Source organism: Apis cerana, linkage group LG12 (assembly GCF_029169275.1).
Source record: "Apis cerana isolate GH-2021 linkage group LG12, AcerK_1.0, whole genome shotgun sequence".
In the NCBI taxonomy this organism is placed as follows: domain Eukaryota; kingdom Metazoa; phylum Arthropoda; class Insecta; order Hymenoptera; family Apidae; genus Apis; species Apis cerana.
Window position 1 is genome coordinate 5,031,499 of NC_083863.1, and position 15,349 is coordinate 5,046,847.

At 20.0% G+C, this 15,349-nt stretch overlaps 4 protein-coding genes across 10 annotated transcripts; 1 reads left to right on the plus strand and 3 right to left on the minus strand.

Annotated features, from left to right (window-relative positions):
* Positions 1-109: 109 nt before the first annotated feature.
* LOC107995524 (importin subunit alpha) lies at positions 110-2,908 on the minus strand. The gene is made up of 8 exons (XM_017053095.3): positions 2,750-2,908; positions 2,278-2,378; positions 1,839-2,152; positions 1,506-1,761; positions 1,290-1,428; positions 832-1,190; positions 421-753; positions 110-333 (listed from the first exon to the last, which is right to left on the minus strand). Exons 2-8 carry the CDS (start codon positions 2,341-2,343, stop codon positions 238-240), a joined length of 1,563 nt encoding a protein of 520 aa, XP_016908584.1. The 5' UTR covers positions 2,344-2,378; positions 2,750-2,908; the 3' UTR covers positions 110-237.
* Positions 2,909-3,983: 1,075 nt separating this feature from the next.
* On the minus strand, positions 3,984-5,736 carry LOC107995502 (vesicle transport protein SFT2B). 2 transcript variants are annotated; one of them, XM_017053057.3, is made up of 5 exons: positions 5,143-5,736; positions 5,011-5,028; positions 4,724-4,893; positions 4,316-4,433; positions 3,984-4,224 (listed from the first exon to the last, which is right to left on the minus strand). In XM_017053057.3, the coding sequence occupies exons 1-5, from the start codon at positions 5,209-5,211 to the stop codon at positions 4,096-4,098; spliced, it is 504 nt and encodes a 167-aa protein (XP_016908546.1). In that variant the 5' UTR covers positions 5,212-5,736; the 3' UTR covers positions 3,984-4,095. The 2 variants fall into 2 exon arrangements, with proteins under 2 accessions (XP_016908546.1, XP_016908547.1); XM_017053058.3 differs by lacking the exon at positions 5,011-5,028.
* Positions 5,737-5,925: 189 nt separating this feature from the next.
* LOC107995490 (nuclear factor NF-kappa-B p100 subunit) lies at positions 5,926-12,640 on the minus strand. 6 transcript variants are annotated; one of them, XM_062082686.1, is made up of 19 exons: positions 11,556-11,741; positions 11,327-11,368; positions 11,081-11,209; positions 10,862-11,004; positions 10,496-10,656; positions 10,223-10,361; positions 9,984-10,125; positions 9,306-9,410; positions 9,085-9,196; positions 8,570-8,697; positions 8,294-8,476; positions 8,144-8,208; positions 7,762-8,007; positions 7,496-7,619; positions 7,077-7,321; positions 6,763-6,918; positions 6,545-6,661; positions 6,123-6,377; positions 5,926-6,052 (listed from the first exon to the last, which is right to left on the minus strand). In XM_062082686.1, exons 1-19 carry the CDS (start codon positions 11,560-11,562, stop codon positions 5,948-5,950), a joined length of 2,604 nt encoding a protein of 867 aa, XP_061938670.1. In that variant the 5' UTR covers positions 11,563-11,741; the 3' UTR covers positions 5,926-5,947. The 6 variants fall into 6 exon arrangements, with proteins under 6 accessions (XP_061938670.1, XP_061938673.1, XP_061938672.1 ...); XM_062082689.1 differs by lacking the exons at positions 11,081-11,209; positions 11,327-11,368 and adding an exon at positions 12,576-12,640 and having other exon boundaries at positions 11,556-11,762; XM_062082688.1 differs by lacking the exon at positions 11,327-11,368 and having other exon boundaries at positions 10,862-11,005; positions 11,085-11,209; positions 11,556-11,735.
* LOC107995494 (lambda-crystallin homolog) lies at positions 12,629-15,170 on the plus strand. The gene is made up of 6 exons (XM_062082691.1): positions 12,629-12,789; positions 13,375-13,562; positions 13,676-13,884; positions 14,300-14,457; positions 14,671-14,813; positions 14,874-15,170. Exons 1-6 carry the CDS (start codon positions 12,752-12,754, stop codon positions 15,089-15,091), a joined length of 954 nt encoding a protein of 317 aa, XP_061938675.1. The 5' UTR covers positions 12,629-12,751; the 3' UTR covers positions 15,092-15,170.
* The last annotated feature ends 179 nt before the right edge of the window (positions 15,171-15,349 follow it).

A 15,349-nucleotide genomic window follows, 5' to 3' on the forward strand; every position in this document is an offset into this window, starting at 1 on the left:
GAAATGAAAGATATATATAAACAAATAAATTGCAATTTTAAAGCTATATATAAAAAGGAACATTAAATGGAAATTGATGTCATGGAACACACAAAATATCAATAAAGCATTATGAAAGGGACAAAAAATTCTTCTTTAATGTTCATTTGCAACGACGAAAAAATGTAAACCTATTTACAAAAAGAACTGAAACACACTAGTATATTAATTAAATAACGTAAAACTGGTTATGGAATCTTAAAAATTGAAACCCTTTTGTGCTGTTTCAGCTGGTTTAAATTCCAATTGACCATCAGTTGCTGTAGGTGTTGTTAACGTTGATTCTTCAGCTTCCTATAAAAAAATATTCGTAATAATCGAATATTTTTATTAAGATATATATTATTATTTAAATATATAAATTTTTACAAATTCTCTTACCGGTTCTGAGAAGAAGTTATCAATCATTGCAGTAGCTTTTTGATATACTTGTTCTACATCATGATGCTGAAGAGCTTCTAATTTATCCAAACCTCCAACTTCTTCTATCATAATAGCTACTCGTTCAATTTCTCCCATTTTTTCTGCTGCATTGAAAATATTAGTTAGACCATCAAGAACAACAATTATTGTTTTCCAATCCTTGGCCTCTAGAAGATTGCAAAATGGTGCAAGCACTCCTAATTGTACTAGTTGAGCTAATTGTTGTACTGATCCACCTGAAGTTAAATTTGTTACTGCCCATGCTGCCTCTTTTTGAGATTTAAAATCTCCCTATAAAATATAATTTTATATATATAATTAAGTAACTTTTTTGATAATTGCAATTAATAAAAGATATAATTTACTAACAGATTCTAAAACATGTATTAAAAGTGGCAATAAACCAGCATTTATAACATGTTGAATTTGTTCTATGTTCCCTGCAGTAATATTACTGATAGTCCATGCAGCTTCTTTAACGATATTGATACGATGATGTTGCAATAATAGTCCCAAATGTTGTAAACCACCTGCTGATATTATTGCATCTGTTTGCATATCATTTCCTGTAACTATATTTCCAACAGCACGAAGTGCAGGTGTTAAAACTGTCACTTCAGTTGAAGTAAGTAATTGTACAAGTTTTGGTATAACTCCAGATTCAACAACTGCTTGTATTTTATCATTAGAACCATCAGTAAGATATGAAAGAGCCCAACAAGCATCAGCTATAATAAAAAAATTTGTTTATAATTATTTTAGAATATATATTATTAAAAATATATTTTTATATTTTAATTATAATATTCTAAGTATCATGATTTTACCTAGTATATCTTTGTCGTTATTACTAAGTAAACGATTTAACACTGGAAGAGCAGTTCTTACAATTTCAAATGGAGGTGGAGGATTTTTATTACGACACAAATTCGATAATGTCCAAACAATATTACGTGTAAATGTTACCTATAATATTAAATTTAATAGTAATTTAATAGTAACATTATTATATCTATATTGAAATAAAGATATGTTATACATACAGAAGTATCAGGTTTAATTAATTCTAATAAAAGTGGCATAGCATCGTATCCAAGAACAAGATCTCGAGCTGCTGGACCATCTCCAGCAATATTACCAAGTGCCCATACAGCTTGTTCAGCAACATTAGGTGATGCAGATTTAAGTAATGCAACCAATTTTGGTATAGCACCATGTTTAACAACAACATGAGTTTGCTCTGATGTACCAGATGCAACATTTGTCAGAGCCCATGCTGCTTCAAATTGCAATGCAGCACTAGAAATATTTAATGTAAATAATAAAAAAATTTATGAAATAAAAATAAAATAAAATTATTATTATTATATCCATACTTGTGATGATAATCTAAAAATTCAACACATCGTGGAACAATTCCACGTTGAATCATAATATCTATAGGTGGATTCTTTTCTCGGCTTAACATTTTTCTACATGCTTGTGTTGCTTGTAGTTGAATTGTTTGATCTGAAGATTTCATGCCATTGACAATTTCTTCTATAGATACAGAAATGGGTGAAAGATTACTTTCACTCACAGGATTTTGTGATTCTTTGCCTACATTCAAATTTCGTCGTTTTAATAATTGTTCATCTTTTCTAGCTTTACGTAATTCTACTGATATTTCACTCCTTCTTCTACGTGCTTCCTATAATAACAAATTATTTATATATAATATTATTTATAAAAATGATTTTTACAAATAAAGAAAATAAACTATAATAAGAAATTAACTATATATTTTACACATTTACAATACAATGAATAATTTACCTCATGTTTATTATTAAATTTAAAATTAGCTTTACGACTATGACAATCAGCTTCTGGTGCAGGCATTTTTATATCTTAAAAAACTGGATATAAATTTTTCTCTGTAAAAATATGAACAATACAAATCGTTAATATAAAATTATAAAATAACTATAAAAAATTATAACAATTTTAACAAAGTTACACAATTTATAATTTAAAAAAAAAGTTGCTTTTATATATACTATATACTAATTAAACATTTAACAATTTATTTATAATATAATATATATTTAATGATTGATACCTTGTTAAAAAATCAGTATAAACCCATACATGATACTATAAATCGTATTAAAAATTAAGTTATTTTAAATCTATATTTCCTAACGGTTATTTACTCATTTTTCTCAGTTCTTTTCTGTATTATATGACATTTATCTACGGAGTAATTTTAAATATATATTAAAGATAACAAATTTTTCTTACTTACTGTGCAAATGTGTCAATAAATATTAATATGTGCAGAATATAATGTAGCCCATCGAACACTTAACGAACCGATCGCGACCCGCGCGTTAAAGGTACAATGGCTGCTGAAGAATTTTCTTTGTACTTAGAACCTGTTGCTGTTGATCGAAGGACGTAAAAGAAATTATTGTTTATATCTTCATCCAATTAGAACTTTCATTTGTATATGACGCAATAATATATTGAATTATGATTGGTGGTTGCAATTATGACGATATATGATTGGTCATTCAACATTCAACGTTCAATTTTTAAATTAGAATCAACTAATAAGAAAATACTATTTATAATTATAAATTTCATATATTTTTTAAAATAATCTATTTAATTTGTTATTTTTTGAAATCACTAAAATTTTAAAAAATTAAATTTTTTTAATACAGATATTAATATTCGGGAATTTTTGAAGAAAATCAGATTTTTCATTTTATATATTTATAATAATAATATATTCTACAAATAATTGCTTAAATTTTTTATTCTAATCATAATTTTGAATGTTTGAAAATGCTATATGATATAAATTTTTTCAAAATTTTTCAAAGATTTATCTAATAAAAACATATTAGTAAGTAATTATAAAAATAATTATAAAAACTCGCACAAGTTTACAAAATGATTAATTTTAATTAAAATACTTTTAAAAATTTCAATTTGATAAATTAATATAAATTAATATAAATTAATAAATAATAAATAATAAATAAATAAATATTTCAATTTTTATGATATAATCACTTATATTAAATATATCATTTATATCAAATTTATATTATTTAATTTTATAATTCTTTATTATTTAAAAAATAAATTAAAAAATTAAATTATTATTATCAATGTTATATTATATCATATTATTGTTAATTATATTAATAATTAATATAATCATACATATATCTATATAAAATATAAATATAAAATGCATATAATAGAAAATAGAAATTTATCACAAACAAATAATTTGATATCTATTTAATGTACAAAATTAGTTATATTGTACAAAAAATATATAATAAATATTAAAAAAGTAATATTATAAGAATATAATATATTTCATATAAACTCAGTACTTATAATATTAAAAAAAATATTACAATATTAAATATATATTTTTAAAAATATCTTATTATATATACGAAGTATATTTATGTACTTATAATTGTTAGAATTTCTATTCAATAAATATTACATTATGGTTTAAGTCAGTTTCATATTTTACTTCACATTTTGCATAATATAAAATAACAGTATATAAATTTCAACATGTTTATTAAGTGAGATATTTTATTAAAGATATTGCAAGTGTTTTCATGTGATACATGTCTCCAGAGTTTTTTTAACAGCATCACGTGCATAGGGAATATAAGACAAAGAATACCAAGTCATTGCCAATGATTGAATAATTATAAATAAAAGAGCCAATCCAGCATTCTTTAGCTAAAAATGTGCATGTTAATTGCGTTAAATTTTGTTATATTTAAAAAAAATATTTATATGTTATAAATATTACTATATATATTATACTTACATGTAAAGCTGCAAATAAAGTTATTGCAATTGATATAAATACTAAAATAGTTGCAATTATTCTTGTTGGTGCAAACATCTTTTTAAATTGATTGAATGGACCCATTAAAAAGCATGTGCTATGAATAAAATAAAAAATATTTTTTATTCAAAAATATTGTTGTTTGTTTACAATAAAATAAAGGATTATTGGAAAACGATTACACTTTGAATAATACAAAAGTAATGTTAAAATAATTTTTATGATTCTTATTATGTTAATTATTATATTATATTAATATTAATCAATTTATTAAATTACTTAATATTATGATATTTTTAATAATTAAACAGATTTGTAAAAAAAATATATAGTCATAAATACCTAAATAAAAATATAAGAATATTTAATTTCAATATATTATTCTACCTTGCTAATGAGATGATATTTCCTAGAGTATAAAATACAGCAAAGACTGTAAGTCCTTTGTGTAAAAATAAGGCAAAAGATCCAAGGAAAGAGCATAGAATACCAACAATAAAACAAATAGCAAAACCTTTTATTCGAGTAGACCAACTTAATGTAGTTTGATCCATAACCTATAAAAAACAAAAATATATACAATTTATTTTAATGTTAAAAATTTCAGTATATTAAAATATATTATTATTAAAAACATATTTAATTTTATTTTTTTTTTTAATTTATAAGCTCACCATAAAATCCACATCAGTCTTCCATTAAAAATTGTATGCATCAAAATAATAATTTCATATAAATCAAATCAAATTATATGCATTTTAAAAAATTTATATTACTAAAAATTATACAACTTTAATATTAATTACCTGAGTAATAATACCACTTTCTTCATCACATTGGTCATTGCCACTTAAAGCTCTTTTTAATTTATCCATTTTTTGTTTCCAACTAATTATTATTTTTTAAAAATAATACTTTTATCTTAATATTTCGAAACAACACAATATTTTTTCACAAACATAAAAATGATCCACTTTCCGTTAATATGTAACTCATAATAATATTTAAATTTGATAATTATAATATAAATTGTACTTATACTTAAAATTGAAAGAAAAATATAATAAACATAAACAAAATAAATGTCAACAATCTTTTTGTATAGATGTAAATAATATATTACGCGTAACAGCTGTTCTGTATAAATTTCTCAATTCACACTTTATTTATAAAAAAAATTTTCTATTCTGAACATAAATACATAAATATATGTACTTAGGATATTTTCAAAAAACATTCAGTGATGCAACATAACAAATTTTTTAAGATCTATAAAATTCGAACTATAAAAATGATGTGATAGGTTGGAATGATAACAAGTACATAATTTTTTGGTTAAGTAAATCGTATATATATATTATATTATATGACAACATAATAAATCACAATTACTAATTACTAATAATTCTAAATCTTTATAAATTATTTTAATAAAAAAACTTGGTTGAATTATAATGGAAAAAACATATAACTAAATATTTAAATATTTTATATTTGTGTATTCATTAAAAATTTTTATTTTATTTTTTTTTTAATTTTTTTCATATATTTTAAATGATACTGATTGGAAATATAATATATTATAGAAATATATTTAAAAACAGATTTATTTTATGAATACATAGATACAATTTCATTTATATATTCTACTGCTTCTTTCTCTCCAATTTTTCTTAATATTATTTGTATGTCTTTCGCTGATAAAGATACTTCCACCTAACAAATTTTTTTTTTTATATAAAATTTCACAATAGTTCATGATATAATATTATTATTAACTACTTACATCAATATAATTTAAAAGAAATAATGATGGACTTGTTGAACTATGCTGGAATGTTTTTAACAAATATTCAACATTTAAATGTTTTGCAAGTTTCCGCCAACCTTGTGTTTTATCTAAAAGTATAGATAATTTTTTTTTATGTTCATTATTTAACCAATTTATTTCTGAATCTTCATCCTTTAATTCTAATTTTGTAGTAACTGTACACATTTCGTTTGTTGTTTCTTCATATTGTCTATTAAAAAGTTGCAAAATCTATAAAAAAAAAATATTTGATTAAAATTATATATTGTATATATTTTAATATTTAATTTAATTTTTTCATTAATTTTATTTGAGTTTATTAATTGTAAAATAATATATAATATAAATATAATAATAATAATAATAATAATATATAATATAAATATAATAATAATTACATCTGGTTTATTTTTAGCCAAATCAAATGATGATTGTCCAATAACTTCATCTGTTTTTTCATCTTCTGCATCTACTTCAACTTTTACTTTGATATGAGACTCTTTCTTTTTATCTAGCTATTAAAGAAATTTCATAAAAAATATATTTTGGATCAATAATTAAAGAAATTAAAAGAAATATAAGAAAAATAAAAAAATTAAAAAAAAAAATAACATACATTATTTGATTCTCGATTATGATTTTGAATATGTGGATCTGCACCATATTGTAGTAACAATGCACATAATTCTTTTGCTCGAACTCCCGTATATACAACTGCAGTATGTAAAGCAGTATTCCCACTAAAATTTCTTTTATTTACAGATATATTTGTCTATAAATAATAATATATTTATATTAAAAAATAATCATATATATATATATATATATATATATATATATATATATATATTTGTTGAATATTTGATATATATATATATAGATAATCATTATATAATTGGATAATTTCTATTAAAATATTAAATAATGTACCTTTTTAAGTAAATATTCAACTATATTCTTATGTCCACCTTCAACAGCTATATGTAATGCTGTTCGACCATAAGACATATCAGTATTATTTACATTCACACCTGCATGAATAAGTGAGCATACTGCATCATATGACCCTGCTTTTGCTGCAAGATGTAGTGGCATCCATCCAGCATCATTGTATGCTTCAATGTCAATTTTTTTTTCAGATAATAACACATCAACACATGCACCAGCTTCAGGAACTAAAATAAATTATATTAAAATAATTAAATGTGTATTTGAAAAATTTTTTCCTAAATTATATAGATATTCTTTCTTATATTTCATTTTTATTATTTTATTTTATTTATTAAAATTTATTTTAATATGGTGTTTTTAATTGAATTTATATTTTATTTTTCAATAATTCAATTTACTTTTTACAGCTGTATGTAATGCAGAAAATCCATGATCATCTGTTCGATTTGGATCAGCTCCAAGCATAAGTAATGCTTTTGTTATTTCTGGTTGATTTTGTAAAATAGCATAATGCAATGGAGTCTAAACAAAAAATTATCTATTCATTAAAATATATTAAATATGTAATAAAAATATTTTATATATAAATTAATTTAAAATGAATATTTAATAAATATAATAAATAAAATATAAAAAAATAAATAAATTTTTAGAAAATATTTACTTTTCCAGAACTATTTTGTCCATTAACAAGTGCTTTACAATCTTTATTAGAACTTATTAACATTAAAAAGTACTTCACGATATCTCGTTGACCATATCGAAGTGCTGCATGTAATGGAGAATCTCCATATGTCGATCGATCTTTAAATAACTTTTGAATATATTCTTCTACATTTTTTAAATCCATTTTCATGTATTGTATAACTTTAGTAAGTACATTTTTAGCAAACATAATATCATCTTGATTCTAATAAAAGGAGGATTATTCATTCAATATTATTTATTTATATATTATTAAAAATTTTTAAATATTACGTAAATAATATTTGCAAAAATATATAAATTAATTAATATATAAATTAAAAATAAAAAAAAATATTTACTTGCACAGTTGAAGGACCATCAGTAATTAGCATATTTTCTTCATTATCAAAGAATTTTAAATAATCTAAAAAAAAATGTAAATCAAATTTTTCAAAATAAACTTTATATTTAAGATGTAAAAAACTGTAAAAAAATTGTAATTGACTTACTATCGACATCCATATTTTTAAGAAATTCTTTGCATTTTGGTGATGTAATACCTTCGGATAATATTTTTTTTATTTCTGTAGAATTATTTAAAATATCTGATATATTTTCATTTTCATTAGAAATTGGTAATATAAATGATAATTCTGAGCTTTCAGAATGAGATATTCGTTTTCGTTTTCTATCTATAAATATATTTATAAGATTTATTTAAGCTTTAAATTTATAAAAATTAAATTTATATAATATATATATATATATATATATATAAAATTTACCTATAACTCTGTCACTTGGTTTATAAATAAACTTTATTGGTTCAGAACAATCTCCATCAGATGGTCGTTCTAATTGTATGAAAACTTCTTTTGGTGTAGTAATATTAAGATCTCTATATGGTGGAGTTCTATAAAAAAATTTTAAAATTATATGTATTGATATTAATTAAAATAATTATATCAATATATTATTGAAAATTTAGTAATAATTATTAAAATTTCTTTTTATAAAAATCATATCCAAATAAATACGAAAAATTTAATAATAATATTATGTTATGATAATCTGTGTTAAGTAATATTAAATTGTATAAGTTGAAATATTTCAATAATCAAAAATAAATATCAACTTAAATTGATAATATTTGTTTCTATTCTTAACTATTATTATAGAAATCATAAAAAAAAAAATAATATAATTGATAGTATTAAAAAATTTTTTTGCAACATTATATTTATTTTCTGTAATCATTGAAAAAATATAAAGATTATTTATTTCTAATATATTACTATACCGAAATACAATAGCATATTGATGATGAACATCCAATTCTGAAAAGCGTCCATAATCACACCAAATTTCATAATCATCCTCATTTAATTCGAAAAATTTTACCTTAATATTTTCTGTAATAAAAAATATTAAATTAATTATTGTATAAATAAAAGTATTGAATTAAAAATAATTATTTTTTATATTTTGAACATATACATTAATAAATTGTTAATAAATTACTTTTTCCAACTTTCTCTACAAGTATAAATACTTCTTCAGCTCCTTCAACACTGCTAGTATGTTTATCAATTCTGCATATTTTAAGTTCTCCTGTTAATGCACTTTCTGTAAAATTACATTATATATTTAAAATTCTTTTTTTTGTTATTTTTTTGAAATTATAAATCATTTTATATTAAATCAATCATTTTTACATTTACTTGATGTCTATGATTTTATTTAAATTGATAATGAAATTGTTTTAATCTATTTAAAATAAAAATAATAATAAAATAGGAAAATTGTAAATTATCATTTCAATGATTTTAGAAAATTAAAAAAATATAATCTTATAATATTATTAGTTTTTGTTGATTTTTATAAAAAATTTATTAAGAATTTTTATAAAAACTTCATAAGAATTTTTATTTTATTAAATTATTGAATAAAAACTTTTTCCTTTTTTTTGATTTTAATCATAGAAAATTTTTTATTTTTTGTTTATTCTAATAGTATTAATAATTTTATCTTCTTTGATAGAAGAAAATTTTATGAATCAACAATAATGATTTCAACTTCTTATATATTATATATTATAACAAATTAGAATTAAATCTCATTAAATATATATATATATAGATTATTTTACAACAAATCATGAAATCATCTATATTTAAATAAACTTATTTTTTTACTTACTAAGATTATTAATAGGATGTGAATATATAGGATTTGTTATTGGTCTCATAATTTCATTTTGATCCAAAATAAATGCTTGAAAGCATAATGCAACACTATTCAAATTCACATATTTTTGGTAGCGATCTGCATCAGATTTAATCTTTAAAATAAAATGATTATTTTTGATTTAAGATTTAATTATAATATAACTATTAAATGTTAATTAGTAAATGATATAATAAAATAAAATAACATACATGTGCTTCTTCTATAGTACTAAGGGTAGCATTTATATTTTCACGTTTTTTCACTTCCAAAGTATTTTTTTTAATCTTTCTTATAAGTTCATCTCTAATATATTTTTTTGCTGTATGTATAATTGCCATTCCATGAAATCTAAATAACATATTAATGATAAATAAAATAAAATAGAAAATAAGGAATATATAATAGAATAATAAATATAATTAATAATTTAATTTTAATAAATTTCAATTTTATGAAATTAATAAATAAATATTATAACATACGTTGCAATATATTCATTTTCTGCAGATACTTTAACATCATGTGGATCATCAGAATCCAGACCATCTCTATGAACTAATTTATGTGGATGAGGAATTCTTTGATGTTCATCAGATGTAACTAATGTACATCGTATTATTGCATTACCTGGATATTTATGTAACTATATAAAATATTGAAATTATTTATTTATTATTTATATAGCTTTTAAAAATTTAAAATTATATATTTTTATTCTTAATATTATTATAATATATATATATATTTTTATTCTTAATATTATTAATATATATAATTATTAATAAATTATATATTATTATATAATATCAAATAATATCAAATAATTATTATTATAATTATATACATACTTGTACTGTTGGTGCATTTTTACGACGATTATTATTATTATTTGATCCCATTAAACTTCCATGTGTTCCTACCATTTCTGATTTGTAACGAAATCTAAATTTATCTACTGGTTGCTCCAAAATTGTTATATATGGTGTTTCAACTTAAAGAAAAATAATAAAATATATTTTATAATACTTTAATATAATATAAAGAAAATTAAATATTACAAAATATACTTATTGCATTGTTTAATGATAAAAATTCAGAGTCTGATAATGATGACAATACAGTAGACATAGGTGAATTAATATTTGTTGTTCCTTGAGATTCATAGAAAGGACTACAAATATCTTGATTGTTCATTGCTTAAAAAGAATAATGTATATATTTTTTTTATTTATTATTGCAAAATGTCACTACTTTGTAAAATATTTGTTTAAAATAAAATTAATTATAAAAATTAAAAACAAATTGACAATTACCATATCCATAAGAAAAAAAGTTTTGATCTTCAGAGATAGATTCTAAAGTTGTATAATTCTCGTAAATTTCAGACATTGTGTTATTAGAAAATTATCACATAATTAATAAATATTTAATTCAAATATTTAGAAATAATTAACATATTAGATATTTAAAAATTATGTAAAAAATATAAAAATAAAACAAATTTTAAATCGAGTACAACTTTTATGACGTTCATGTACTCACCGAACATTAAAATTATTTATCCTAATAATACGTCAGCATGTATAACCTTGATCAGATATGATAGGTTTTTCCCCGTATAAAAACTAATCATTCTTAAAAATTAATTTTCCGCGAGAATATTAATATTAACAATCTATTGAATCCACAAATTCAATTCTAATATTGAGTTCAATATATTTTATATGAATTCTTAATTTTGTATGAAGTCTAATAATTAGATAATTAGAAATAATTAGATAATAAATAATTAAATATCGAGAATATTTAATTTGCAAATAAAGTAAATGAATATCTTTTGATTAAAGTTTAAATTATGAGAATATTTATTTTTTATGTATTTTTTTATTAATTATTTAGATTTGATGAATTTTAAAAAAATATTAATTTTAAGAATTTAATTGTAAAAATTTATATTATTAAAAATTCTAAATTATAAATATAACCCAATATTGATATAAATTTTCGTTTTCATATTCATAAAATTATAATTGTAAATAAAACATAAAACAAACTTGTTTTCAATAAATAGAAATTTAATTAAAAATTAATTTTCTTTGGAATATTTCTATGCAAGATTAAAAATCTATGTTATCTATAGTTTTACGAATGATATATTTTATTTATATAATCACTGATTCGATTCAATAAACAATTCAGTAAATATATGCGTAAATAATATTCATTTTTAAAAATACATAATTAATAAATAAAAATATAATAATAAAATATATATATATTAAAATATATAATAAAAATATATAATTAAATATATATAATTTTTAATATTATGAATTCCAATTTTAAAATTTATATCTGGATTTTATTTATCAAGATCTATCAATAATTAGAAGAAATAAATAATTAAACTTTAATCTATTTCTTTCATTCAATTTTCTGTACATAAATATATATATATATATATATATATATATATATATATATATATATATATATATATATAAATTCCAGATAATTAATAGCTATCAAACATAATCGAATTTAATTATAATCATATTTTACAAAATCGATGATGGAATTATCTTAAGCACACACACACATACATACATATTATGAGATAAGAATATAAGTTACATAAATATATAACATGACGAATAACATACAATTATTAACACTTTAAGTACAAACTTCATGCAGTAAACTTTCGATATTGTAAAGTGATACTCAGACAGCCAACGATGTCGTTTAAGAATGAAAAAATTGGTATAATTGGCAGGTAATGAAATTTAATTAAATAAATAAAATAATTTATACATATTTATATGATTTCATATTATAATAAAATTATTTTTAACAAGCAATAATTATTCAATCAATTTATTTTATAAAGTTATTAAATATATTTTTATATATTTTATTATTTTATATTTAATATCATGTATAATATATTAATTATATAATATATTTATATAATATAATAAGTATTTTTTAATAAACATATATAACTATAAAATTAAAAAGAAAATTATTTATAAAAAAAACTAAGAATTATATTTATATATAATATCTAAAAATTTTATTTGAAATTATAATTCATTTAAAAATTCTATTACTGATACCCTTAAATTGATAAGATAGCAGAAAAGTTAAAGTAAACAACAGAGAATTATATAAAATTTTCCCTTCATATTAATAATATATCGAACATAACATAATGCTATATATTTATATATGAAATCTAAAGTTTAAGTTTATCTAATTTAAATAATACAATTTATAATAACAAATTAATATAAAAATTATAATAATATTGAAAATATTAATTCAATTTAAAACATAATAACAATATAATTTATTTTAGTGGTTTAATTGGTCGCAGTTGGTCAATGCTTTTTGCTAGTGTAGGATATGAAGTAATTATTTATGACATTGTAAAAGAACAAATCACTCGAGCTCTTGAAGATATTCATCAGCAATTAAAGCATCTTGAAAATAGCGGTCTTTTGAGAGGTGCACTTACCGCGGAGCAACAATTTAAATTGATTAAAGGTTCATATACATGTATAATTATTCATAAAATTTATATTATGTAATATAATTCAAAAACAATATTAAACAATTCAAAACATATATTATTAATTAATTTAATCAATTATTAACAGGATCAACTAACTTAGTCGAAGTTGTAAAAGGGGTTAAGCTAATACAAGAATGTGTACCAGAAAATTTACCATTAAAACTTAAACTTTATAATGAACTCGATAACTTAGTTGATGATAAAGTTATTTTATCTTCTTCAACATCTACTTTTCGTCCCTCTTTATTAAGCGAAAACTTAAAACATCGTGAACAAGTTATAGTATCACACCCGGTAAGTATATTGCATGTTACTAAATTATAATATGATAAGTATAATATAACTATGTATAATCAATATTCGTATATATCATAAGTATTCATATATAGTCAACTCAAATCATAATTTCAAATTAATAGAAAATAAATCAAAGTAAATGAAATAAAATAATTTCAATGCATATGCACTTCTTGATGCATTATTCGAAACAATTTAATTTTGTTTATAATAAAATTTTCTTATACTATTACTTTATACTATTCTTTATATTTTTATTATTTTAAATTGACATTTATTAATTATGATTTATTAATTACAAGATGTATAACAAACAAATGTATAAACAAGCTGTATAAACCTATATAAACAAATTCTTTCAACTTAAAAATTTTATAAAAATAAATAACTGATCATATTATTTTAAATATAGGTAAATCCTCCGTATTATGTACCACTTGTAGAAATTGTGCCAGCTCCTTGGACTCGTGCTGAAATACCATTGCAAGTGAAAGCTATTATGACTGAAATAGGTCAAACACCTGTCGTACTAACTAGAGAAATTGATGGTTTTGTGCTTAATCGAATACAGTAATGTAACATTTTTACAATATGAACTTTTTAAATTTTTTTTAAATTTATAACCTTCATTTTTTATTTTTTATATATTTATCGAAAATATTATATAACATATAATATATATATATATATTAAATATATATATATTTTATTAATATATATATATTAAATATATATATATTAATAAAATATATAAATAATATATAAAAATATTATTTACTTTAGATATGCAATTTTAAATGAAGCATGGAGATTAGTTGCTGACGGAATATTAAATGCGAAAGATGTAGACGCAGTTATGAGTGAAGGTCTTGGGATGCGATATGCATTTCTTGGTGCATTTGAAGCGGCGCATTTAAATGCAGAAGGTATATGTAAATTTTAAAAAATAAAATAATTTATTAAATTATTTAATTACATTTTTTCAGGAATGAAAAAATATTGTGAAACATATAAAAATTCAATTTATGATGTAAGTATGACGTTTGGTCCAGTTCCTAAATTTGAGGGAGAAATGGCAGAAAAAATTAGCAATGAATTAAATGAGATGTGTCCATTAGAAAAATTAAAAGAAAGACGTATATGGAGAGATGATGCTTTGACAAAATTATCTTTATTAAAAAAAGAATTGAATAAGAAAAAATAAAAAAAATTATTATTTTAAAATATTGAAATTGTTTATTAATTAAATAAAATTGTAATAAATATAATGTGTTTAAAAGTTATTTTGTATGAAATTTTTATTGAATCTCATTAACAATTTGATTTTTGGATTCACGAGACTTTTATCCAAATTTTCATCAGGTTTCGAAAGCTCTTTTTTTTTTTAATATTTATTTATTAAGAAATCTTAAAATTTTAATTTTTTAAGTTTTTCAAACTTAGAATTCGATTATTATTAATT